At 41.6% G+C, this 24,682-nt stretch overlaps 1 protein-coding gene across 1 annotated transcript in view; it reads right to left on the bottom strand.

Annotated features, from left to right (window-relative positions):
- Positions 1–24,682, bottom strand: part of DNAH10 (dynein axonemal heavy chain 10) — a 49,941-nt gene that overhangs the window by 4,632 nt on the left and 20,627 nt on the right. Inside the window, exons 33-68 of the mRNA XM_039724668.1 lie at positions 24,426–24,544; positions 24,108–24,266; positions 23,681–23,816; positions 23,448–23,570; positions 23,142–23,276; positions 22,631–22,844; positions 22,265–22,384; positions 21,197–21,342; positions 20,631–20,783; positions 20,079–20,339; positions 19,262–19,434; positions 18,824–18,917; positions 17,628–17,795; positions 17,149–17,337; positions 16,380–16,551; positions 15,303–15,506; positions 14,493–14,573; positions 13,917–14,114; positions 13,144–13,305; positions 12,435–12,609; positions 11,415–11,596; positions 11,075–11,211; positions 9,996–10,213; positions 9,434–9,655; positions 8,720–8,867; positions 7,637–7,916; positions 6,985–7,214; positions 6,104–6,377; positions 5,443–5,547; positions 4,809–4,963; positions 3,898–4,052; positions 3,568–3,751; positions 2,811–3,011; positions 1,509–1,718; positions 1,038–1,133; positions 224–395 (exon numbers count right to left, since the gene is read on the bottom strand). Coding sequence (XP_039580602.1) covers positions 224–395; positions 1,038–1,133; positions 1,509–1,718; positions 2,811–3,011; positions 3,568–3,751; positions 3,898–4,052; positions 4,809–4,963; positions 5,443–5,547; positions 6,104–6,377; positions 6,985–7,214; positions 7,637–7,916; positions 8,720–8,867; positions 9,434–9,655; positions 9,996–10,213; positions 11,075–11,211; positions 11,415–11,596; positions 12,435–12,609; positions 13,144–13,305; positions 13,917–14,114; positions 14,493–14,573; positions 15,303–15,506; positions 16,380–16,551; positions 17,149–17,337; positions 17,628–17,795; positions 18,824–18,917; positions 19,262–19,434; positions 20,079–20,339; positions 20,631–20,783; positions 21,197–21,342; positions 22,265–22,384; positions 22,631–22,844; positions 23,142–23,276; positions 23,448–23,570; positions 23,681–23,816; positions 24,108–24,266; positions 24,426–24,544 — 6,151 coding nt within the window. The remainder of the gene's footprint in view (positions 1–223; positions 396–1,037; positions 1,134–1,508; positions 1,719–2,810; positions 3,012–3,567; positions 3,752–3,897; positions 4,053–4,808; positions 4,964–5,442; positions 5,548–6,103; positions 6,378–6,984; positions 7,215–7,636; positions 7,917–8,719; positions 8,868–9,433; positions 9,656–9,995; positions 10,214–11,074; positions 11,212–11,414; positions 11,597–12,434; positions 12,610–13,143; positions 13,306–13,916; positions 14,115–14,492; positions 14,574–15,302; positions 15,507–16,379; positions 16,552–17,148; positions 17,338–17,627; positions 17,796–18,823; positions 18,918–19,261; positions 19,435–20,078; positions 20,340–20,630; positions 20,784–21,196; positions 21,343–22,264; positions 22,385–22,630; positions 22,845–23,141; positions 23,277–23,447; positions 23,571–23,680; positions 23,817–24,107; positions 24,267–24,425; positions 24,545–24,682) is intronic.

The following is a 24,682-nucleotide window of genomic DNA, read 5'->3' as shown; positions in this document are numbered from 1 at the left end:
GTGGTTTGGGTTATTTTTTGGCTTTTTTAAACACCCGAGGAGCTCGGTAACAAGCTCACATTCCAAAGGGCTGCTCCTGTGAAGCAGTGGATTATAACACTGCAATCCATACACCTGCAGTGCCTGTGTTCTGTTCAACTTCTCCCACCCAGCAGCAATGTATGGAGACAATGTACACTGGAAGCAGCCTTTTTTTTAATGTGGCAGGAGAGGCATTTCTTACCAACAAAGTCATCTTTTCCCTTCCCTGCTGGAATTTTATAATCGACTGTGTCGCTTTTATAGAAATGGAAGACTTGGAATGTGTCAAACAGGAAATCCCCAAGGTACTCATCCATGTAGACAGTCAGGATGCGCCGGTCAAAGCTGTCGATTGCACGCCCTCCATACATGACCTGGGAATCAGGGACATCAATGTTACAGCACTGGCTTTTGGAGCAGAAAATGCAGTTTAAAAAAACCACTGAAAGGTCAGAAATGCTCTTTGCTTTTGCAGTGGCTGTGGTGTAACACTCTCCCTTATGGATCCCAAGGACATCTCCAGTCCCCTCTCAGGGGGTTAGGAATGAAATATTTGGCCTTGGTCTTGAGAGAGCTGCCCTGAGCACTCCTCATCACCCACCTGGATGATTTGTGTGCAGTGGTGCCTTCCTGAGGAACCAGCTCGTGCTCAGCTGGGATCCAGTGCTGCCAAGTAACATTTTCCTGCAGGACTTCACGTTGCAGCAGCTGCCGGTGCAGTGCACCAGCTCTGAGAGCACACATTTGTACAGCTCCAGTGATGCCCCACGTGCCAACAGCCCTGTGCTCTTCCACACAGGCCCCAAGGGCTCTCTCAGAATTAATTAAGCACCATCACTCCTGTTGTGCAGGTGCACACAGTGGCCCTAATTCCCTGAGACTGACATTAAGGCCCTTGCTCAGGGCTACACTGGAGTTTCAAACCTGCCCAGGAAAGATTCCCAGCTTAACTTGATGCAGCCCATGCAGAAAGGAAACTTCATGTATCTGAATTGCTGTGGCATTGTGGCACTCACCTCCCCAATAAGATATTTGAGACTGCTCCAAGGGATTTGATCATCCTTTTGTTCAAAAGCTTTTGTCAAGTATGTGTTAAGGATTTCCATGCACACCTAATGAATTTGTTGAAACATGTGAGATAAGAAGATTCATAAATCAGATATACATATTCATAGGTTTTATTTAATGTAGTTCTTGTTTGAAAACTAACAATTACTTCTTCCGAAATAATTGAAAAGTATAAATTCTCTTATTGAAAATAAATCCATGAGAGAGGTAATAAAAGCATGAAGGATTGGGAATCTAATTTTTAGCATCCTAAATTGATATTACAGAAGATCATGAGTCTACATGACTCCTCAGAAGCAGAAAAAAAAATACTAAGCAAAATCTAATTGTGAGAAAGGTTAAAGCTGGATCAATTCTGTGTTTTCAAAAGTAATCTGAGTTACTCAAGAATATAAAAGCCATTGCAATTGTTTTCTTACCTGGAAATCAGATTCATTAAAATCGTATGGTACATTCCAGCCAACCTTCCCAAACTTCCTTCTCTCCTGCACCACAGCATGGAAAAATGCCAAGACGTAGACTAAGGATTTAAAGGCAGGATGTGGGCACTGCTCTAAGGCTTCTGGGGGAATTTTGAAGTAGGTGGCTCTCATATTCAGTTTCAGACCATTAGGTGGTTCTGTAACAACCTATCAAAATAATTAGGGAAGCCATCAAATACTGGATAACTTGAGGAAAATAAATTGTAAATATATCACATTAAGTAAGCTATACAAGGCAAGTTTGACATTTTAAGTTGTTTTCCAAATGCCTATCAAATATAGATTTCTTCTTAAGACATGAAACAGACCTTTTAAGTTTATCAAGGTAAACACACCTATGCAAAGAGAACTCTATATTATTTTGGAATTAGTCATATTATTGGCAAGACATTAATATTTCTCATACTTGAACATCTAATTTACTGAAATACCAGTACTTTACACATTTTAATGTGCCCTATATCCTCACAGTAAGGTGCTTTAACAACGTGGCTTTAGTGCTGATTGAAGTGCCAGAGCTGCTTCCTGGCAGCCTTTCCAAAGGCCTCTAAAACCCCACTTCTCACTGCTCCTGGCAAGACCCACAAAGTGCAGATCTGCAGCCTTAAAAATCCACTTGGGCTCCCTTCCCACTGCAGGAGGAGTGGGAGGACAGCCCAGAGCTGCCACTGAGCCACTGCTTTCAGTCTGTGAAATGAAATAACAATGTTTACAGGATAGGGCACCACAGCAGCAGTAAAGCAGCCACAGAAAAGAACATTAGGGCAGAATCATGGCCTGTGCCTTCAGGCCATGATAATCAGCTCAGCCCTTAGTGATAAACACTGCAGCCTAAAGTAGCAGCTGGAAACCATTATCCACTTCCAACATCTGCTCCACTGGCACTGCCAGCCCAGCCCTGCCCTGGTTCTGCACTGCAGCATCAGGGCTGACAGGGCTATTTCTGTCTCCAGGTACTCCTCACTTGTGGCAGCATTTAAATCTAAAGACCATTTGTCACGCCTCCAGGTTTACTCACAAACCTCTGCTTTGAAATAACTACTGAACAGTTTTCACCCAAAGGAAACATGCCAGGAAAATAAACAGGATGATGAAAAAAGGATTTGGCTTAAACAAAGACAAAAAGTGAGTTCATAAGCCTGGGCCAGTGTGCTGCACTCAGGCCAGGCTCCTCCCAGAGCCAGGCTGCTCTGCTGAGCACCAGTGCCAGGACATGCCCTCCTGGCTGGGGTGTCCCACCTTCAAGGCCTTCTGCAGGATTCCAATTGGGAAGCCTTCAGTGGGGTCAGTCGTCAGCCAGAGGCGAAAGTCTTCATGAGGATCTGTGATTTTCTCCACAGCCTTTTCCAGATGGATGAGCCACTTCACCAAAAGGTGACAGTTCTGCAACATGAGCCAATGTCCATGAACCACTGATTCCTCCAGCAACTGCAAAGCGATCTGAGGACAGAGGGAGAACCATCTGTAGGTGTCCCTTCACCCTGAGAACAAACTGCCTCTGATGGGCTCCTGCAGTGGGTTTTCCTGCTAGGAAAGTGGTGGTGTAAATGAGTCTGATAGGAGTTCTTCCACTGACTCAAATCATGGCAAATTCAATAGTTGTTAAGCCCTGGACACCCTGCCTTAGTGTCCATAACAAAAAGGAAAGTCACAGGAAAGGCAGGAGAAGCAGCAGAACTTTCTGGTAGCAAACATTGCAACTTCCAACCACCTCACGTCCATACACAGCAACATCTTCTCATGTCTACTTTTTAACAGCCTAAAATCTGATCCTGAATCTACCCTCACCCAAACCAGAACAGCAGCCAGCCAGCCAAGTGGCCCCTTTCATGTTCAGTAAAATGTTGTTCCCAAACTGACAAATCTATATGTCAGAACTTTTCAAATGGAGCAGGCCTATGGAAAGGAAATTTGATCAGTCCCAGAGCATCAGGAGCATGGTTTGTAATTCATACTCTCTGCACACAGCACATCCCCACCCTCCCATCCAAGTTACCTCTTCTTGGCCTTGTCCCATGGCCAGGAATTTGAGTCTATCTGCTTTAAAATCTGTTCTCTCAGCCAGTTTCATGAGGTCACTGACAGGATCAGAGCCAGGACTTAGGATAAAAACCACAGGTGAGAAAGGGCTGCTCTGCTGCAGGATGTCATCGAAGCTGATCACGGGGGGCTGCACGTACCTGGCAGAGGGAGAAGCCCAAAGATTTGGCTGCACATGGAAATCATTCAGACACAAGCCCTGCTCTGCTCTCCAGGCAAACTGCACAACACTGACAGAGCTGATAGAGCTGCAGCTCTGTGTGGGGATCTGAGAGCAGGGACTCACGTCTCGCCCATGGTCACTGTCACGTAGTCCATCACCGCCCGGTACATCCGGTCCACGCGGAAACACCGCAGCAGGAGAAGCTTCTGGAAGTCTGTGACACTGCCCTCATAGTGCATCGGCAGTGGGATCTGCTCCAGAGCATCTGTGTCATACCACTGGCAAGGAAACACAGCACACAAATGAACCCAGTGGCTCTGTCAGGGAAATTACTAGGAAAGAGAAAATCAGTTTGATGAATGAGGGGCCAAGAGACACAACAAAAACAAATAAATATTAAAATAATAAGCTGAAAATAAATATTAAAAGTTCAGGTGAATGTAAAAAATCCAACTTTTTTGGTGTGTAGTATTCAAGTCCAGAAACACATTTGTACTTTCACTTGATGTCAACTAATTCTCGTAAGATACAGAAAATAGCATCAAAAGCAAAAAGGTACTAACAGATTGCTTACAGGAAGACTTCTTATAAAGCAGGAAGATATAGAATGAAGCTAAAGGAGGAACAAAGGAAATCCGTGTTTGTCAATAGCCTATAGAATTCACTGCCACAAGAAGATCAAAGCACAATTTAGCAGCACAAAAACAGCACTGAAATGTTGACTGCTGAAATGAACAGAAAATTTCCACTGACTACAACAGGGTAAATAACTCCTCTAAGACATTTGACAGACAAATAAAAATTCTACAGTATAACAGGGAAGATATTTAGGTTTGTTTTTTAAATAATATAATCCTTAATTCTTCTGCAAATAAGCCAATCACCAGCTGAGGTCAAGAAGCAAAGAAAGGCCTTGAGGGAAGAAGCCCACAGTGACATCTCCCCTGTGGAGTGCTGACACATTGCATCACCCTTGACCATTTAATACCAGAAGAAAAAATAAGAGAGAAACAGCATTGCAAAAAAGCACGTACATTTTTCCATACGTCTGGATTGTCTTCCACATCATCTGGAAGAGATTCAAATTTCTCAGGAAATAGCTCAGACAGGCGAATCAGGTCTTCCCAGCCTTGATCTGGCAGCCAAGCAAACGGCTTCTTTCGGGCACTCTTCTCCAGGGAAATATTGCCTGGGCACGTTCAGAATCCAGAGTCAATGTCCATGTCAGAAACCCTCCAGTGCATGACCACACATGCAGCCCCTCTGCACACAGGAACCAAGGGGAAATTTGTTCCTGGAAGCACTGGAAGATTAGACTGGTCTGCTGAAGGAAAGATGGCTTTTTACGAGTGCTTGCAAAAGCCAGAATTTTATCCTTGCAAACATTTCTAAAATTATGTATACACAGTCAGAAAATAACTACAACATAGTCAGAAAATAGCTACAGATTACTTTCCTCATGTAACATCCTAACAATTAGCTAATGTGAAATAGAAATAGCAGGATCCCCAGTTTGTGTAACACAGTGCAGCTCTCCTCAGGGGGAGAGCTCCCCTTCTTGAGGCGCTGGCTCATAGTAAATCATCTCTAGTCAAAGATCTCTCTCCAAAAGATCTTTTAGCTATTGCTACGTAGAGCTACATACTTACATATAAATATCCACTTTACCTTTCAAAAAGAAATCAAATTCTTCTTGTGGAACTCGGCCTTCAGCTTGTTCTATCTTGACAGTCATATCAAAGGAGAATAGTAACTTGTGCTTCTCGAACAAGGCTACGTTAAAAGGACATTTTCATCTGTTGTGGGATTGACAGGATACTCCACCCCTGCAAGTGCTCAAGGTCATTTTGGATGGGGCCCTCAGCAACCCGATCTAGTGAGTGGCATCCCAGCCCATGGCAGGGAATTGGAACCAAATGATTCCTAAGGTCCTTTTCAACCCAAGCCATTCTGTGATTCTATGATCTGATCACCCCACAAAGATCATTTGGTTGATAGTTGGAATTGATATTCCTAAAGGTTTTCTCCAGCCTGAACAATGCTATGATTCTGTGATCAAGGGGCCAAAGCTGGGGCTTTGAATCAGGCTTTAAGAGTCAATACAGTCCCTGTGGGCAACTCTATTGTAACTGTCTTAAGACAAACATTTTTGCAAGAGTTACATGGGTTATGTGCAATGCTCTTCTAACAGAAGTAGCAGGGAGGCAAGTGTGAACCAGGAGACCTCAACATCACTGAATTCCCTGCTTGGTAACCTGCCTCTGCTGAAGTCAGGGCTTCACCTTTACTTGCACTACACAGCCCCAGCCCCTGGTTAAACAGCACCAACCTGTGCAGCCATAGTTGTAGGTGCTCAAAGTCAGTGTATCCATGATGTTTTTTAACCTCTTAGGAAGAATAGGACTGGGCATGGATTTCCGAAGAGAGTATCCAAAAACCTCTAAGAAGGAAACCAGTGAGAACTGGTACATGATGTTGACAAATGCCAATTCAGCCAGCACAGAGAAGAGAATGGCTCCCCTCTTGGCAGCTGGTCTGTAGCCATCTCGGAGGAGGTCGATATCCGCTGCGGTCGTCTCAGCCAGCTTCAGTTTCTCAATCACCTGGGCAGACAGGGGTTTTATAAACCTGAAACTACTGTGCTGATCCAGAGCAGATCTATTATACCACAGTAATCAGAGCTGCTCAGTGCCTGCCTCTCTGTGTGACTGTAGAGGGAATCTGGGCAGGTAACTCAAAAGAAGCTGTACGAATTATAAAAATTAAAAGTTAGATAAAATTAATCCCACCCTCTGTATTTATGAAAAGTAATGGCAAAGATTTACAAAAAATCATGGAAATAGTGTGGCAAGGGCCCTCTGGGGATCTTTAGTTCAACTTCTGCCCAAAGCTTGGTTATAACCACCACTAGATCAAGTCCAGTGTGGCTTTGCCCAGCTGTGGCCTGAAAACTCCGAGGGTGGATTCTTCTGTCATAGAACTGCAAACAAACATTACTTTGGTCCTGTTGAGGACTTCCCTGAAGATAGGATTTGGTTCTCTGTTCAATAAAATGGTACCCAATACTGAAAGATGCAACACATTCATGAGAAAACTCTCCATTTCCTTTCAAATTATTTGCAAGCTTCAGAAGTAAAACTGAAGCCCAATGAAAAAGGAACAACTATGTTCTGTCCATAGATACCCTTCCAAAAAGCCCAGAGCTGGTACCTCAGTAGCTTTGAATTTTGTGTTCTCCAAGGTTTCCACCAATTCCACATTGTCCAACATGTTGCCTGTGGAAGTTGACAGTCCATGAAGAAGAGTGTCTTCCAGATTTTTCAGCAGGTTTTTGTTTTCACTTGTCTCCTGGATGAGACGTTCTCTCTGCTCCTCCAATTCCCTCCTTTCAAAACCCGTAATGACACTGAGCAGCTGATCCTCCAGGCCCTTGAGTGTAACTACAGGTACAATACATGGACAGAGCACAGGCTTTTGTAAGCACAGGACAGTTTTTATGCAACTTTAAATAATCTCAGGCCTCTTATAAGAGTACAGCAATGCAACAGAGTGATCTGGTTAATGACTGTGTATCTTGATTCCACCAAAGCATCCTGAACATGACCAGTACAGGAAGAGATTTTTAGCTCAGTTGAAGATTAGAAGAGAGAAGTCAGATGCTGAGTATAAGGGAGAGCATGAATTTTTTAGTTTCATCAAGACCAGATTAGAAGAGAGAAGTGGGAAGGACTTTCTATTAAATCAGATGCTGAGTATAAGGGAGAGCATGAATTTTTTAGTTTCATCAAGACAATGACCCAGGCCCTAAATTTGCACAACAGCATAATCCCTACTTTGTTATTATATACACACTTAAGCTTACCTGTGTAATTGATAACAATAGCTCTGCCAAACACAGAGGGAGAAAACTTTGGGTTTGCTAATTTGGTGTTCAGGTACATTTTAAAATTACTGTCATAGTCAACCTCTTTGTCCCCCAGCACAATGAATGCTCGCCCCTGTGCAACTTTGATATTCTTCTCTAAGACATTGTCTATCACAGGGTCGATGTATTCATCAACACTGTGCACCAGGAAAGGGGTTCCATACTTTATGGCATGTTCTAGTTGTTTCAGGAAATCTGGGTCATTAAAGGAAGCCATCTGCAAGAGAACAATGGGAAAACATGAAAGGAAAATTGATATTCAATTTGCTGAACATTATTATTTTGCAGTAGCTGCCAACACTAATGAAGTTTGTTCTTTGCTGCTTTTTGTCTTTCCTCTCACAGATGATATAAAGTGCACTTGCACAAAAGAGTAAAGGTGTTTTTTTTCTGATTAGCTGAGAATAATTTCCATTTGGAAATTACCCTTTAAAGTGCTAGCTGTGCCTCTAAGTGTGTTTATTGTCCTACGTGGAAGTTCCATCCTGGAGCTGAGATTAATCACAATCACCAGCCTTTTTGTAAGACTCTTTCTGCATGTGCAGACAGGCTGCAGAGAGCCAGGGTTGTTCATCCTGGAACAGAGAAGGCTCCAAGGAGACTTTTAGCACCTTCCAAAACCTAAAGGGGCTCCAAGACAGATGGACAGGGACTTTGGACAAGCACATTTAGCAAGAAGTCAAGGGGGAATGGCTTCAGACTGAAAGAGGTCAAGGTTAAATTACATATTAGGAAGGAATCCTTCCCTGTGAGGGTGCTGAGGCCCTGGCACAGGTTTCCAGAGAAGCTGTGGCTACCCCATCCCTGGCAGTATTCAAAGCCAGGCTGGACAGAGCTTGGAGCACTCTGGGATAGTGGAAGGTGTCCCTGCCCATGGCCAGGGGTGGAACTAGAATGCCCTTCCCAATCCAAACCATCCAATAATTCTGTGCTATATAACTGGTTCCGCATTCAAGGTGACAGATATTTATGCAGCTTTGAAAAAATCAGTAATGAGGCACAGCAATCTTCCATCTTTACCTTCAGGTTATTTTTTTCTTCCTTCTTCTTAATCCAGTGTAATGCCTGCTGCTGTGGGTCAATACAGAGCGGGAAGCGGCTGGAATACGTTGTCAGGATGCCATTCTGGACAGACAGCTCGTCTGGGGGCAATCCTTCAGAAACCCACCTGGGAGCAGAATGGACCAAAGAGCAGCCTGGGATGAAAACTCAGTGGGAGAGCAGCACATTTCATTTGTGAGCAAAATGATGCAGCTCACTGAGCACACAATTAGACACACACACACAGTGCGTGTGGTTATGGGGACAGTGTCACAGCTCAGACTGACCCCTGTAGCTGCACTACTCAAAGTACTGACTGTTGCCCTAGGTAAGCAATCCTGTGGTAGTTGATACATGGGCTCCCTGAGCTTGGGTTTAATACCAAACCCACTGAAGTCAATGAAAAGACACCTGCTGGGTTATGGATACATATTTTATAGAGAATTCCGGATAAACTTCCTAGAAATGGTATTACACATAGGTCTAAGTTCAGTGAATGTCCCCGGAGTGTTAAGTACAACAGATTGTTACAACAAATGGCCCCTGTTAATCAGGACATGAAAGTAAGATTCTGTCCCTGGTATGGCTGTGCACCTCCACCCACAATGCCAATTCTGTGCTACAGATCCAGCTCCAGACTCCCACTTTTTAAAGTCACATCCAGCAGTCCCTGGGTCTCCTGACTGGCCATACCTGCTGACCTCCACCTCATCGGTCAGGAGGCTCTCCAGCTTAAATGGTTGGCTGACAGGAATTTCTCGTGAGCAAATATCTTCCTGCCACACTTGATAGAGCATTTCATGACGGAACTCCCAGCTGAAGGCTCCCACATAGCACAGAAAGGCAGCAGCAAGCAGACAATCTCCAAGCAACTTCACCTTCCGTATTTCTAATTCCTTGAATTCCTCTGTCCACCTGGAATAATTATATGGGAGGTTCTATACCAGGAAGATGAGGTTTATGTGCAGGATTTCCTGCTACTTTAGATAAAGGTTGAGACAGACCCCCAAATTTAGAATCAGTTTTCTCTTGCTATTATGAGGGCCCCAGACACTGAGTTGATCTGAACTTTCATCCATTAATCTCAATTATTTTCCAAGAGCTAATGGATATTAGCTCAGAACAGATAATAGCTCTTCTCAGAAACAAACGCCATAGAAAGCAACATTTTCAAAAATGTCTCCACCTGATAGAATTTATCCCTGACACATGAACCTCTGATGTCAAAAATGATCCTCTCTGGATCTAGACTTACCTCTCATTCTCAGATTTCAAGCCAGCGATGAGCTTGTCAGCAGCCTCTAATCTTCTCTGCATTATCTCTGCTTCTTCTTGTAACTTTTTGTTTTCTTTTAATGTCTGGTCTAATTTTTCCCCCAAAGCTTTAAGCTCCTCCTGAATGGCAGCCAGCTCTGCCTGTATCCTTTCCAGTTCCCTCTTACTTAATTCATAGTTCCGTTCTAGCCTGGCCACCTAGAGTGCATTTTGAAGGAAATATAAGATTTTCAGAGGACAGAAGGATTTTAGAGATAAGTAGTAAGTTCTCACATTTCTTTTGGTTGTATCATATTTTTCAAATTGTTCTGGTAATAAACAGTGTAAGCTAAAATAACTGACACTGTCACTCTCCTCTCCCCATCCCAAACATGCATCATGGTCTGGCTGCAGTTCTAAAGCAGAAAAATCTCCCAGTTCTGTACCCACAAGGAGTATTAAAGCACTGGAGGTCATCATGCTCTGACAAAAGGGGAGGTTTGTCTGCTTAGTAACAACAATATTAAGGCTCCAAAAATAGTCAGACACATCATCTAGTGAATATACTTGCTCTGTAGTCAGTTGTATAAAATAACCTTTTCTTGATAAAATTGTACAGTGTCATCTGTCAAACATTAGATTTCCTTTGGTAATACAGTGAATTTCCAATCAACCTAGAAAAAGCTAATCAAAAGGTCTGTGCTTAAGGAACATGGATTTAGTGTACTACTGACCTCTGTTCTGTCCAAATGCCATGGGTTTTAAAGCTTGTTTTTAGTAAACAGCTCTAAACTGTGTTTTTCTAAGCATGTTAGATTACAAAATTCCAACTGAACATGTTCCTCCCTCATCCCTCAACCACTGGCATGCATGGCAACCCACAGCCCAGCATCCTGACACAACAAATACAGTGATTTATGACTGACAACCTGCCTCACTGCTACTACAGTAGCTCTCCTAAACACCACTTTTTAAGCACTTCAATAGGAAAAGTGGACAGTCTATGAAATGGTAAAGTATTATCTTTTCCATCAGGATTATGTTTTGATCGTCTCTCAATTTGATTCCAACATGTTTTACCTTTTCTTCCTTTGGCTTGACTGTTTTAACTACATCACAGTAGGTCACCACTGCTTCAGCAAACTTTAACATTCCCAGTCCTGCTCTGCTGATAACTTCCATTTCAGCCCAGGTAGTATTAAGATTCTTTAAGAGAGCTAAATTGGCAAACACAAAAATGTTGCAAGTGAGTTGAAGAACTGTACACAAACACTCAAAGAAATAGATTTTTCTACCAGCAGCACCAACCACTGCTGTGACAGACAATAGGAAATATTTGACAGAATATTAAAGAGACTCTGTTGGTTGTTCCCATTAACAAGATCCTATATTCACTGCAATACCCAGCACAGGAATTCACCTCTCATAGCTTTCACATTGCTCCATGGAATTTCCCTAAAATCTGTCGTCAACAGAAGTCGCAGGAAATTTGTGTCAGCCATCATTGCTTTGGCATTCTTCCAGTTTTGTTCTTTGTAACCTCTCATTATAAGAATACAGTCCAGAACAACCTGCACCTGCTTCGGGGGTGTTGCAAAGGACCTGGAAAACAGGTGAAAGAGACAGTGGAAGAGAAAAAAGGAGACAAAGCACACGATGGCAGACATGGTACTGCCTGTTTGTTAAGAGAGGCATTGCAATACAGGAGCTTGTACATAAGACAAGCCACAACAGTGAAAAAGATAACCCAAATCAGACAATAAATTATTAACTACTCAAAAGCTCAGAACCAATTCTTGTATTCAGACAATTTGATCCATGAAATACTAAATTATTTCAACAGTGGAAAGGTTAAAACACTGAGCCTCGATATTCTTTCTAAGGCAGTGAAGTAGCTGGAGAAAAATCCAGAGATCTGTGACAGAAAGCAAACAAGTGTGGCAGGGAAGGGAGAGCCATTGCTATTTTGGGGACAAATATTTCAGGGAGAGCCAAAGACTGGATGTGCCTTTATATCAATCCTTAAAAAAAGATGTATTATCAAAACACAGGGAGGAGTAATTAGGCAGGGAAATACATTTGCTATGAAGGCATCCCTGAAAAATAACTGTTATGTGTTCCTACTTACACAGGAAAAAAGTGGAGGAATGAACAGGTTTGGACAGCCACTGTTCAGGCAAAAAACCACAGTAGGTTCTGGTGCATCAAACACAGGCCAGAGAATGATGGGGTAAACAGCAAACAAAGGCCTGGAAGAACTGTCTAAGGCAAAGGCTTGGCTAGGAATCAGGGCATTCTCTGTGACCTCTGCACCCAGGCATCTGATGTCCTGACCTTCACAGGCCGGTGAGAAAGATGAAACTAAGGCTCAGACCCAGCAAACAAGAGTCTCTCAGGGTATTTCCAAGAGTTTATGCTACTGTACATACAAATGAGTCACCTGAGTTCAGTAACTTCAGCCTTGTCAAGCTTCTCCACCTCCCGTTTGGCAGCTTCCATGATAGGCTTGATTTGATCCAGTGCTGCCTCAGCCTCTGCCTTCTCCACAGCAATAATTGCATTCTGCTCCTGTATCTCTATAGCTTTCTCTTCACCCATTTTTTTCTTCTCCTCAGCTAGTAATTGCAAAGGCAGGACCATAAATGAATCATTCAGGTTGGTATACAGAACATATAGTAATACACTAATAGAGATTTACTCTTTGCTGAAAATCAGAAATTACCATAAGTCAGAACCTTTGTGATTGCAGCTTGCCTCTGGTTACAGCTACATCACCAGGTGAGGAACAGTTAGTGTTCCACACAACAGCATGCACAATCTCTTTTCCTCCAGGTTTCCCTCTAATACTGAATGCCTGAATCAGAACTTGCCTTTCTTGCTACTGCCTTTCCCACATTATGCCCTACACCTTGGAAAGGGAAGACAAGGGCAGGCAAACGTTGTGTGAAGTACTGTGGGCTCCACAAATGTGGAGCAAAGATAGCAATCTGGGCAAAGCAGGGGACCTGCTCTTCTGGCATGGCATGGGAGCAGCACACAGAGCAAGAGGGATACCTCAAGAAGAGCTCTTCAAGGGTCTCCCAACCCAGCCTAACACAGATGAGCCCTGCTTAGCCTGTGGGACACTTCACTAGGTGTAAATTACCCACCTATTTCTGTGTTTAATTTAATGTCTCTTAACAAAGCCTCACAAGCAGCTGTTTTTTCTGTTAGTATAATCTTTTGCTCAGCAAGTTTCACGTTCAGCTCAGCCAGCTGCACAGCAGCTTCCTTCAGTTTAACCAAGCCCCCATCCAGCCGTTTACATTGTGCTAGGTAGGGAAAAAAAGGAGAAATGTCAGTGATTCATTGGTTGTGTTCAGGCACACAGCAACAGACAATCTCAGAAAGAGAAAATATCCTTAGAGGTGCACTGAGAGATTTTCCTTTCCTGGGCCTGCCAGCCAAAATGCTGCTAAAGTCACTTGAGCTGACATAGTGGCCCCGTGCCACAACATATTTGCCACATTACACTGTTTGTGTTTTATCCTCTTCACACATTTCAGTGCCCCTGAGGTATGAATAAGAACTGCTGCTTGAGGAAGAAAGTCAAACCCTGAGTGAAGCCATACTGCTATTAGATTTCAGCATGACTCTTCCCCAAGCAGAGGAGTGTCTGGTTTGGAGATTCTGGCTCATGTTCATTCACAAAAGGATTTGAGGAGAGCCCATTGTTTGACAGAGTCTGAACATTCATGTGTGGCCAGGATTTTGGGTCAGTGTCAAAACACAGCTCCACAGCTGTGTGCCAGCACAGCATTTGAGATAGCACTAACACAGTTTTTGCATATTCTGGGTAATATGTGGGATTCTCACCAGAACTTTTGTTTTTAAAACATTTAAATGACTTATTAAAAAAGAGAAAACATCTACATAGGCTTACCCAAAATGAACTCATTTTTCTCATCCAGCAACTTTGCATAGGTATTGAGAAAATCAAGAAAATTTTTTGGTGTGACATGATTTCTACGTCTCAGTTTCTCCAGAAATTTCTTGCTGAAATCCCCTACAGATTCATGCACCATGACTATGTGGTCAATCACTGACTGGAAGTTCTCTGGTGGGATGCGTGGGTTTTTTGCTAAAATTGGGCAGAAGAAATAAAAAATTTCAAAGATTTGTGGCTTTTTTCAGAATACATGAATTACCATCTCTTATGTACATCTAAGCCAGGCACAAAACAAGTCAGTTTTCTGGGGCAGAAAGCAAGGCCAAAGGGGACCTCCTGGCAGTCAGGCCACATTGTCTGCAGAGTTTGGAACTTGAATTTTATCAATTTTAAAAATCTATTTGATTATGTGACATTTTTTGACTGGGTTTTTGCATTACCCATTTAGACTCAAGGTAACAAGCACAATGGGAAATGAAATTGTGAAATGTACAATAATAGCAAAGTAAAGAATATATTTCTTAGGCTATGCCAAGGATTAATGGGTTGAAATACTGACATGTTACATACCCAGAAAGGATTGAGCAACTGCACACAAGGCCTGGGCAGGCCAGGGCAAGAACCAGTCAATACCAGTGTTGTTGACAAGACCTAAAAATAAAAGGACAGTGTTACCTGAAAAATTCCTTTGTAAAACTAACCCCTAATCAGATAGGCAATCCTCTAATTAGCTTTATTTACACCAAGAATTTGCAAATTAGTCTTGACTCTTTCTTAGTAACAGAATTTACCACAAAGCCCATACTTTGATTTTGACATAAATAATGAGCTGTGCCCCTGTGTCCTGCTAACCCCACAGGACCATTCCTTAGGCTCTACAGGACACAGTCAAGAGCTGCAATAAATAAGGTTTTGTAGGGCCTGGTTTAGCACTCCCACCTGGACCCATCTTTCATGAGTCTCTCCTGTTTCCCAGGACTCCTTTCAGCCACCTGCAGTATCTGCCAAGCTTTGGACACACAAGATTTCTCTTCCCACCATCCTAGTTTCATGATTTAACACCACACTTTCTGCTCTAAACTACAGAAAAGAGGCTGCAGACAAAGGCTGTGTATTTCCAGTTCAGTGAGGATGATCAATTGATTTCTAGCTGTTCAGCTGCAAAATGAACTGATGTGATAAATGCTAATCAATATTGTTCACTGATATGTGGTAATTAACTGGAAAAAAAAAAAAACCAAACATGCAATGCTAACCCTTAATCATGAAACCTGCTCTGCTTAGTTTTAGCTGCCAGACTAAGTGTCCACTGGAGATTTTTCTCTGCCTGTAAATCTGTGTTTCACAGGAAAGGGACTAAGCAGTGTGGAAAACTGATACCTGGGAAATTCCTGCACCACGTCCTCAGGTCCTCCCCAACTGGGGACATTCCCAGGACAATGTGAAGGTTGCTTGCACATTTGCTTACAAAATACTGCCAGATACTCTCCTTAGCTGGGCCCATGCCAGCTTTAGTAGCTTCTTCTCCAATCTGAGTTAGTATGGAGTCTTTCTCATCATCTGCATAAAGGGCTGGCACCATTCCTGCAGCATAAGGACAGAAGAATGCTAGTGAGAACCACCAGCAAGAGGAAACCATATGGCTGGGGATAGGGCAGATGAGAAACCAATTTTAATCCTAGTTCTGCAAAAATGATTCTGAGTAGTTTTGAAGGAACCAATTCATCTCTCTATGCTTCTCCTCCTTCCCATAGCCCCCATGGAAAATAGGTCATAGATTTAGAGGAATAATTAATTCATTTTTGTTTGGGCTTCAGCAACATTTACAAAATGTCACAGGACTTTGCAAAGAAAATCTTCATTAGTGTCTGTGAACCATCAGCCTACAATTCTGTTCTCTCAGTCTTGTGGCAAATACTGCATAAGTAACCTAATGACAGACCAGGGACAAGGAAAAGTAGAACAAGAAAAGGGATACAATTAACTCATCTGTTCTCATATCAGACTGTGGAGGAACTTCTATAGAGAGGGTGGTCACACAGTGCCAGCTGCTACTCATGGCCAGCTGCTTCATTTGCTAGAAGATACCAAACTACATTTCAGGACATACATACATGAATAAGAACAGTTGCTGCAGTTCAGGTGAATGCTATTCAACAGCCAATTGCATAACAGCTGGGTTTGTGGCCAAATGCAGCTGAAGTTTCCCTCAGTCTTGGAAGAAATCAGAGACTCCTGCAGCATCATCACCAGCATGAATGAACCCAATAACCTCCCCAGAGACAAAAATGACTGTAAGAAGGTTCCAGAAAGCCATTACTAAGCCAAGATCATTTCAGGTAGTACTGAAAAGTGTAACTAACTAGAGCAGCAGAGGACACAGGGTGAGCCAGAATTAGCTGTGTCAAGGGTACAGCTGAGATTATGAGTCACAAGCAGAGAGGCTGCCAGTGGCACCTGAAGTCAACATGTTGTTGATGAGTTCCAGGAAACTCTCTTCTGCCACATGGCCATCTGTGAACAAGAAGACCACTGACTTGTCATAAATACCCAGCTTCTCATACAAACTTTTCAAATCTTCTCGGAAATTATTTTCTCCGTATCCTCGACTCAAGATGATCTCAAATACCTAAGGATGAAAACATACACTGAGAAGACACAGATGGAACCAAGACATGATGGTAACTCTGAATTTCACTTAGACTGAATCAAGGGGGTTGGTTTGGCCCAGTCATCAGTAAATGTTTAAGTATCAATAAAATTGTGCATTTATACAACCCTGCAGGTTTGCATTTTCAAAATTGCTTTGTGTTTATGCTCCTTTTTTGCTCTTTCCTTCCAAGCCTTTTTAAGTAAAGTGCCTCTGAGAGGAACATTTCCTCTCTGAAATTGTATCAATCACAACAAGGCTCCTCAAGCAGCACTGGAGTGCTGCTGTAACACATTTAAGTATCAACAGCAGCAGTTAGGGACAATTAGCTGTTCATCACCAAACCCATCCTGGTTTTCCTTCCCCAGTGCAAAACCCAGATTCAGGCACTGACAGATCACACACAGTCATCATCTTGGACTTCCTGGCAATCTCCTCACCTGGGATTTCTCTCCAGAGGGAAGAGGTGCCAGCCTGATGTTGTCTTGACTGACTGACTCATTCCCATCCCAGTTTAATCCCAACCAGTTTTGCTTTCCTTGTCTTTTTCCACAGCCAAGACACAGGGTCACTAACCTCACAACCAGCTGTGTGAGCAGCCAGTCTGGTCAGGGACTGCTTTCCTGAGCCTCCCACTCCGATGAGCAGGGCGTGCCCGCGGTCCATCCGGATGATGCGATGGATACGGATTAAATGCTCCAGAGCATCATCAAAAAGAACCAGATTCATTTTAATATGGTACTCGTTGTAGTCGTCCAAAATTTCCTTCAGAGAAAGGTGAACAGAATGTTACCAGGAGACCAATGAAACAATTAATAACATTAAGAAAATAGCCCGTTCAGCAGCATTATTCCTTTCCCATTCCTCAGGGAAAATGAACTATTGGAAAACACTGCTGACTCTGTAGCTGATCCTCAGTTTTCATCACTGCAAACCCCAAATGGGCATTGAAGAACATAAAGTTCTGTGTGCACACAGAAGAGGACAGATTTCCTGCAGTTGGAGGCAGGCTCCTGCCTGTTCCTCAGGCACAGTTCCCAGCTGATGCACTCTACCTTAAAGAGAGCTTTTGCTAATTCATAATCTTGGATATCTTCATAAATACGAGGTTCTGCCTCATTCAGGGCTGTTCTGAAATCTCCAAAAAGAATCGGATCCCTCATGACGTGCTCCAGGTGATCGGCGAAATGCTCTTCAACCAGGGTTTTTATGTGGCCTTGTACCTTCATGGACATGAAATGAGTCAGGCAGCACAACAAAACATTTGACTGTGAATCCAGTAATACTTAGAAAGGTGATAATGCAGATTCTTGCCCAAACACTGATTTATTTCAAGGGGATACTTATGTCACTAGAAGATCCAAAGATTACAGCCCCCTTGTGTGTCCTATGTATGATTTAAAATTATCTAGTAGGCAGTTCAAGAATGGTTCGAGCCAATCAACTGTGGAACATCAAAACAAAAAGGAAGAAGCCTGTTCAATAAAACATTTTGGTGTAAACAGTATATTAATGAACTTCCCTTTTCAGCATTCATAGATGTCTCACCAGAAAGATCTCTCACAAAGTTTCAAAGGCTGCATTAATATTCTGCATTGTGAAAATTGAGTTGGAGATGTATCTTTGTATGTTAGAGGAGAAAGTTTTAACTAGAAAAATCTGAAGCCTTCTTGGTCTAGGTATTTTCATCTATGCAGCTTCCAAAGCAAAGCAGGTTGCTTATAGATGAGTAGACTTTATACCAATTTCTCTCCTAAATCTCAAGGTTTAAAATTTGCATTGTTCTCTTTTGTGTTTAAAGATATAATTTGAAGCACTTTCCAATTTACATAACAGCCAAAACTAAATTCACTGTGTAAGAATTTGGCTTTTATTCTTTTTACTACTTGATTTTACAGCCACATTCTGCTACAATCCTTCCTGAAGGAAAATACTGACTTGATTTCCTGAGTTTTCTCCTATACTTCTTTCACACTTTGTCAGCTGTACTTCTGCCAATCAATTTTCCTGGACAGGCAAACCAAGTGATACTTTCCATTCCTTCAGTAGATCTGCTTTCTTAGTCTGCCCACATTGTTTTAGGAAAAAATCTTCCATGGGCCATGTTTTAAATTAATGAGCAACATATTGCTTACACAAATCTGCAGTTGGACAGCAAGACCTGAGTCCAATGCTTGGTAGAGTTGCTGTTGCAAATTAACTGCCATAATAATAGTCAGTGACTACTAAAAAAGTGAAAGAAATTACTCACCAATTCTTTGTCTGCTTCATTAATCAGCCTGTCATGGAAAACCCTCAGGCACTCATTTCTCCAAACTCTCACCATCTGGGTCACTGTGTGAAACCTGAAATAACATCAAAATATCAGACTGCACCAAATGAGCTGACATGATTCCTAAGGCCATATGGTTAATAACAAGGACCAAATTCTGGATTGACCCTTTTACTCTTTATGATTTGGTTCTTTTGCATTTTTACCTCTGGTATCTCATTTAAGAGAGACTAATGCATCAGTGTTTAGCATTGATATTAAGGTCACAATTTAGGATGTTCTATTTCTCATTGTGGTTTAATGAAAAGTGACCAAATGTGATATATTTCCTGTACCAAATCACCTCAATTTCATTCAGATTCACCAAAAAAAAAAAAAAAAAGGATGGGCCACTAATGACAATTTTTCTACTCTTACCTTTCTGCATCTGTAAGAACAAGTCCATTATAGACCCTGGAAAGATCTCGCAGGTTAAAAATGTAGTGGAATTTGGAAGGAGTAGGCGGCAGGTCAGTAACAATCATTTTATAAAGTTCCAAAGTGCACTGAGTGATCTTGTCAGAGATGGATGATATGGACTCATTAAAGTTCTGCAAACATGAGAAAGAAGAGGTGTTTTCGTGAGACTGCCCAGACAGAATTCAATGCTATTAAACATAATCTGCTTTCCAGCTTCTAAACCTGTTTGGTTCAACAATTCCCTGTAGTATGAATATTCTGCAGTTAAATGTTTAGGGCAGGCTCAATCTTCATTCTGGAACCTTCTCAGTGCTCAAGATAACATCAAACTCAGTGACTGGAATTCCTACAAGATTTCTACAGCAGAATAATTAAACTGCCCTTTTCTTATCTAATCTTGCAGGTACCTTGCCAGTAATGCAGTCTGTTGCATTATATTGTATTTTTCACACTCATTCAGGAAAGAATTTTCAGATCTTTGTGTATTTGCTAAAAGGAACTGTAACCAAGTCATTCACACATTTCAACAAATGAAAAGCCCCAGGTTTGTAAATTATATGCTAGCTTGAATGTTTACATATTACACAAGAACTTATCTAAACAATGTAAAATCCACTGGGAAAGAGAAGAGGAAAGAAAAGGTTTGTGTGAGGTTCTAGATACATTAAAAAAAAAAAAGGTAACAAAGATTTCAGGTCTTGCAACACCATAGAAATAAATGTCTATTTAAAAATAATACACCTGTTGAGTAATCCTCTAAAAACAGTGAAATTACCGCAGTGTGGCCTTTCAGAATGGAGAAATAGATCAAATTCAGTGATTGCTCAGAAGGAAAAGGGATGTTAAAAACACTGAAGAGTGAGATGAATCGAGGGTCAACTTCATTCCGACCTCCTCCAGCTTTGCCCATGGCAGCAACAAAACCCAGGTCTCGAAGAAATTTAATGTTCATCTCTTTACCACGATCGTACATGAAACCTTTCTCTAGCAGCAGCTTCAGCAGGGCAATGGGTTGCTGTGTGCCATACTCATCAACCTGCAGGACACACAAGAGTCAGGACACATCAAAGCACAGGCCATCAGCTCATCAATTACTGCTTTAAGTGTGGGAATATTGGGTTCCATACTCAGGAGAACGTTACAGGGACTAAGGGACAATTTGTAAAGCTCTGGCACTGATTGCGAGCACTCATCCCAGTGTCTCCTCTGGGAAAAGTGCCTCTTCTCTGAGAAAAATTAAATGCACACTGGCCTTGTGATTGGAAGGACCATATCAGTACCACCCTAAATGTTTCTATACTACCTGGCAAAAACATTGACAGCTCACCCTTGGCATATTCATATCATCCATGAACACAAGGAGACGTTTTCCCATGGGAGGGCCAAAACTGTCTTTGGTTCGTTTTTCCACGTTTGTCTCCAGGTTTCTCTGAATGTCCATGGATGTTGTACGAGAAGAGAAGTTAATTACCAGCACCAGCTGCAAACAGGAGGAGATTATAAGAATGGATTCTAACCTGTTTTGTTGGGGATTTTTTCAACTAGAGTATTCAAAAATATTTTTTATATTAGCTGTCAGACAAACAGGAAAAGCTGCTCAGATCCATTACTCACTTGAATTACATGTGACAAAGAAAAGTAAGCCCACCCACAGCACTTCTACAATATATTTTTACTTTATATAATTGAGTCTGTACAAGGTAAAAGAGGACAAAACATCTTTGATCTGGAAGGATTTTCAAATCAGTCACACACTTTGGGTCTGGAGGGTGCAGTCACATTACCCTAGTCAATATTGCAACCCACAGACTCAGGCTTCACAATGCAAATTTTGCACAAGGGCAAAGAATGAAAATGCAGTTTTAGAAACAGGGCAAAATGCCTCACACATACATTAAGGTCTTTGTCCAGCTTGCTCAGGAAGTTCTGTGTAGTTGCTGTCTTAGATGTACCCGATTCACCTACAAGAACAACTGGGCGTTTCACTTTCACCATCTGTCCCAGCAACCAAGCAGTGCGTGTGGTATCCACTGTGGGCACTGAAAAAGAGCAGGAACACAATCCCTGGCTAAATTAAAATGCACTACAGCTGGGGGATTTATATTTATAGAATAGTGCTGGAACATACTCTCAAGGTATTAACATGCAGTTGCACAAAGACATAATCTGAATTATCAATTCACTAACAATGCTGAAAGAAAATTTTAATTGCTTAACCATCTCTTTTCAGTCTTTGTCATTGGGATCTTTTCTTCTATATATATAGACTAAAAACGAAGTTATCTTTCATATAGGAGGGCCATGGTTTGGTTAAGCTCCATTTAATCCCCATTTCAAGGATATAATCAGGATTTATTTGGATCAGAAGCATTTTCCCAGAACTCTACAGACATGAATTTTTTTCTACATGAATTGCTTGCATTTGGAGCAACTTCAGAGATCATAAATTTCTCTCTCATGTCAGTGAAGTTAACCTGTGCTTTCTGGAGTATCACTGTATATTAAGGTGTCCAAATTTGTCTTTAACTATGAAAAGCACTATTAGGCAATGCTTCAAGTAACAACCAATAGCAGCCCTAAGAAGGTAATTTTTATCTACTGAATACCTGAACCACAAGCTGATGCTTTTCCTAGAATTTCTGGTAGAGTAAACTGTGAATCTTCTGCTACTCCAGCTTTTAAAAGGCATTATTAGCTCCTAAATAACCTTTATTGACTGAAATGTGCTTTCGTCCTTTCCTCACTTTTTTACTACACAATGCTGTAAGCATCAACTTTATGACTGCTAAATGACTATGAAAGAACTTTAAAGAAACTGATTTGTGCCATTACAAGAAACTGAACCTGAATAGATGACCTTCAGTACAGAATAAGGATGCATCATTTTAAGTTGCCATGCACTCAGTGGTGGCACATTATGAATTAAAAGCACATCATCACTGTATTTTATCTTATACTCACCTAGAATGTCAAGAAATTTCATTTCAGGATCATGAATATATTCAGGAACAAGTTGCATCCAAGGTACCCACTTTTTTTGAGATACATCAAAATGGAAGTCATACAAAGTTGACAGCTGACCTGCAAACCATTAAGCAACTGCAAGTTTTTTAGGACACTGAAAATATTTCCTAAGAAAACAATCTGATTGAGATGAAAATGAAGGGTAAGATTATACACCAAGTTGGGCAACACTTTGTTCTATTTACAAGTCATTTAACCCACTAAGTCATCAACCAAAATTCCTCTACTCTAGCACCTTCATGAAAACTATCACTTTTCTATTACAGTGAATGGCATTCAGATTAAATTATGACAAGATCCTACCTGGAAGCTCCCCTGGCTTAGCCAGCACATCCTCACCCTGAACAATAGTCATGCAGGAAATACGTTTAACGTTTTCATCAAATTTAATTCTCCCAGCATCAAGAAGAGAAGCACCTAAGGAGCAATACAAAGCTTCCAAGAAAATACACTCCAGAACATCAGGATTTTCAGGCTGTACAAGTAGGGCATCCAGCATCACAGTCAACTGCACAGTCTGTTGGAAAAAGGACAAATCTGTAAAGAAAATTGCCCTTTAGATGCATGAAAACTCTTAATATGTTTTCAGCTGATAGCTGGTCTTTTGCTCATGGTGGATCTACTGCTGTATGTGTTAAGTTCAGTAGAAGAGCATTGTTAGGTGCTGATGGGTTTGGTGTCTCTGTGCTCATCAGTAGGAAACTGGCATTTCAGCAGAGACTCTCCTGTTCTTTCTATGGGAAGATTTTACTTTCTCCATCATTCCATTTACTTTTTAGTTAAACACATTCAATCTTTATTCTCTGTTTCTTACCATATTTAAATCTGTTTGAGGAATAATGGTCTTCAGCTTTCGTTCCTGTTTGCCATCCACAATTCCCTCTATAATCATGTCAATAAGGTAAGGCACATACTTTTGAAAGAGACGCTCTAATTCCACTTTCTCTTCCTAAGGAACACAAAAAAGACAATAATTCAGCTGGAAAGAAAAATTTTGACAGCAGAGCTTCCCATCAATACCTGGCTGACGAGATATGATTGTTCTTGAAGGAATCAATTCTACCAAAGACTGTCTACACAGTTCAATACAAATACTCTGAACAAATGCAGAAATTCCCACCTCGTTTTCTCTTTTTTTGACCCACTTCTGCCAGTAGGGCTCATATCTCAGATTTTTAGGATCTACAAAAACCATTCCACAGCGGGATACTGTGGCAGGAGATGCATACTGTAAGTCCCCAACCTATAAAGGAATCATACAAGATAAAGGTAATCAGTAACTGCTTTTCAGGCCTTGAATCCCTATCTGTATCTAACCTTTCCTGTGTATTAAAGGGTACAGTCATTTCTTACCTCAAACAACAAAGCACAGTGTGCCTGAAGCCTAATCCGCTCCCCGTTTGCCAGGGTCAGTAACTTGTTGTCATCCATCACAGAATTCATGTTTTCAACCCACAGAGCATCCACATCTCCATCAAAGAGAATGTACCTGTGTACAAGAGCCATGGGGCACTGACTGATGTCTGATTTTCCTAACATATTTCGGAATTCAGAAGTGTCAACAATGGTGTCATTGTCAGTCCAGGTATTTTGAAGTCTACCATTCATTTTTTATAATTGCATAGTTTCACTGAGACTAGAAGCTCACAGGAGACAGAAAGACTTCTGGACATTTTCTATTTATTTAGCATTTGTTTTTTTAAATAGTGCCATATCAATTTTTTTAATTGCTGTAAACCCCAGGATCTCAAAACCACCACTATGATTCCTAGCTGCCTACCTTCGCTCTTTCTTGTCAGTGGGTCTGTTGATATCCCGAAAAATGTTTGACAGGACTCCATCTGTCCAGTCTCGTGACACAGGGTCAAGGATCCCATACAGCTCAATCACACTCATAGCTTTAGGGTTCAGTGTGTAAAGCTTTGTCAATAATCCCAGCCTAAAGATACAGCAAAAAAAGCAATAGTAAAATGTCACACTATCATCTCATGTTAACCCAAGCAAATACTCTGGGCAGCTCTTGATCCTGTCATGGCTGGACAGGGCACAGTAATACAGACTGTGTTATTTTACAGCCTGGTTTACATTCTACACTCACTTGTTTTGGGCCTGGCACAAGGTTTTAATAACAACTGTCTTGCCACCTCCAGTAGGTCCAACCACCATTGTAGTGTGACGTGTTAACATTGTCTCATACATCTGAACTACTTTATCCACCTGAAAAATAAACATGGATTCAGTAGATTACTGTCATAACTCTGTGGCAAGTTTAGGTCTATATCAGATAACTTTTCCTGGATCCACTCCAGGGTGCAACAATGCACCTGCAACCTCACATTTGCTACAAAACTTCAA

The sequence above is a fragment of the Passer montanus genome, unplaced genomic scaffold, assembly GCF_014805655.1.
Source record: "Passer montanus isolate IOZ18808 unplaced genomic scaffold, ASM1480565v1 scaffold53, whole genome shotgun sequence".
NCBI lineage: Eukaryota > Metazoa > Chordata > Aves > Passeriformes > Passeridae > Passer > Passer montanus.
This window is presented reverse-complemented; position numbering and strand designations above follow the sequence as displayed.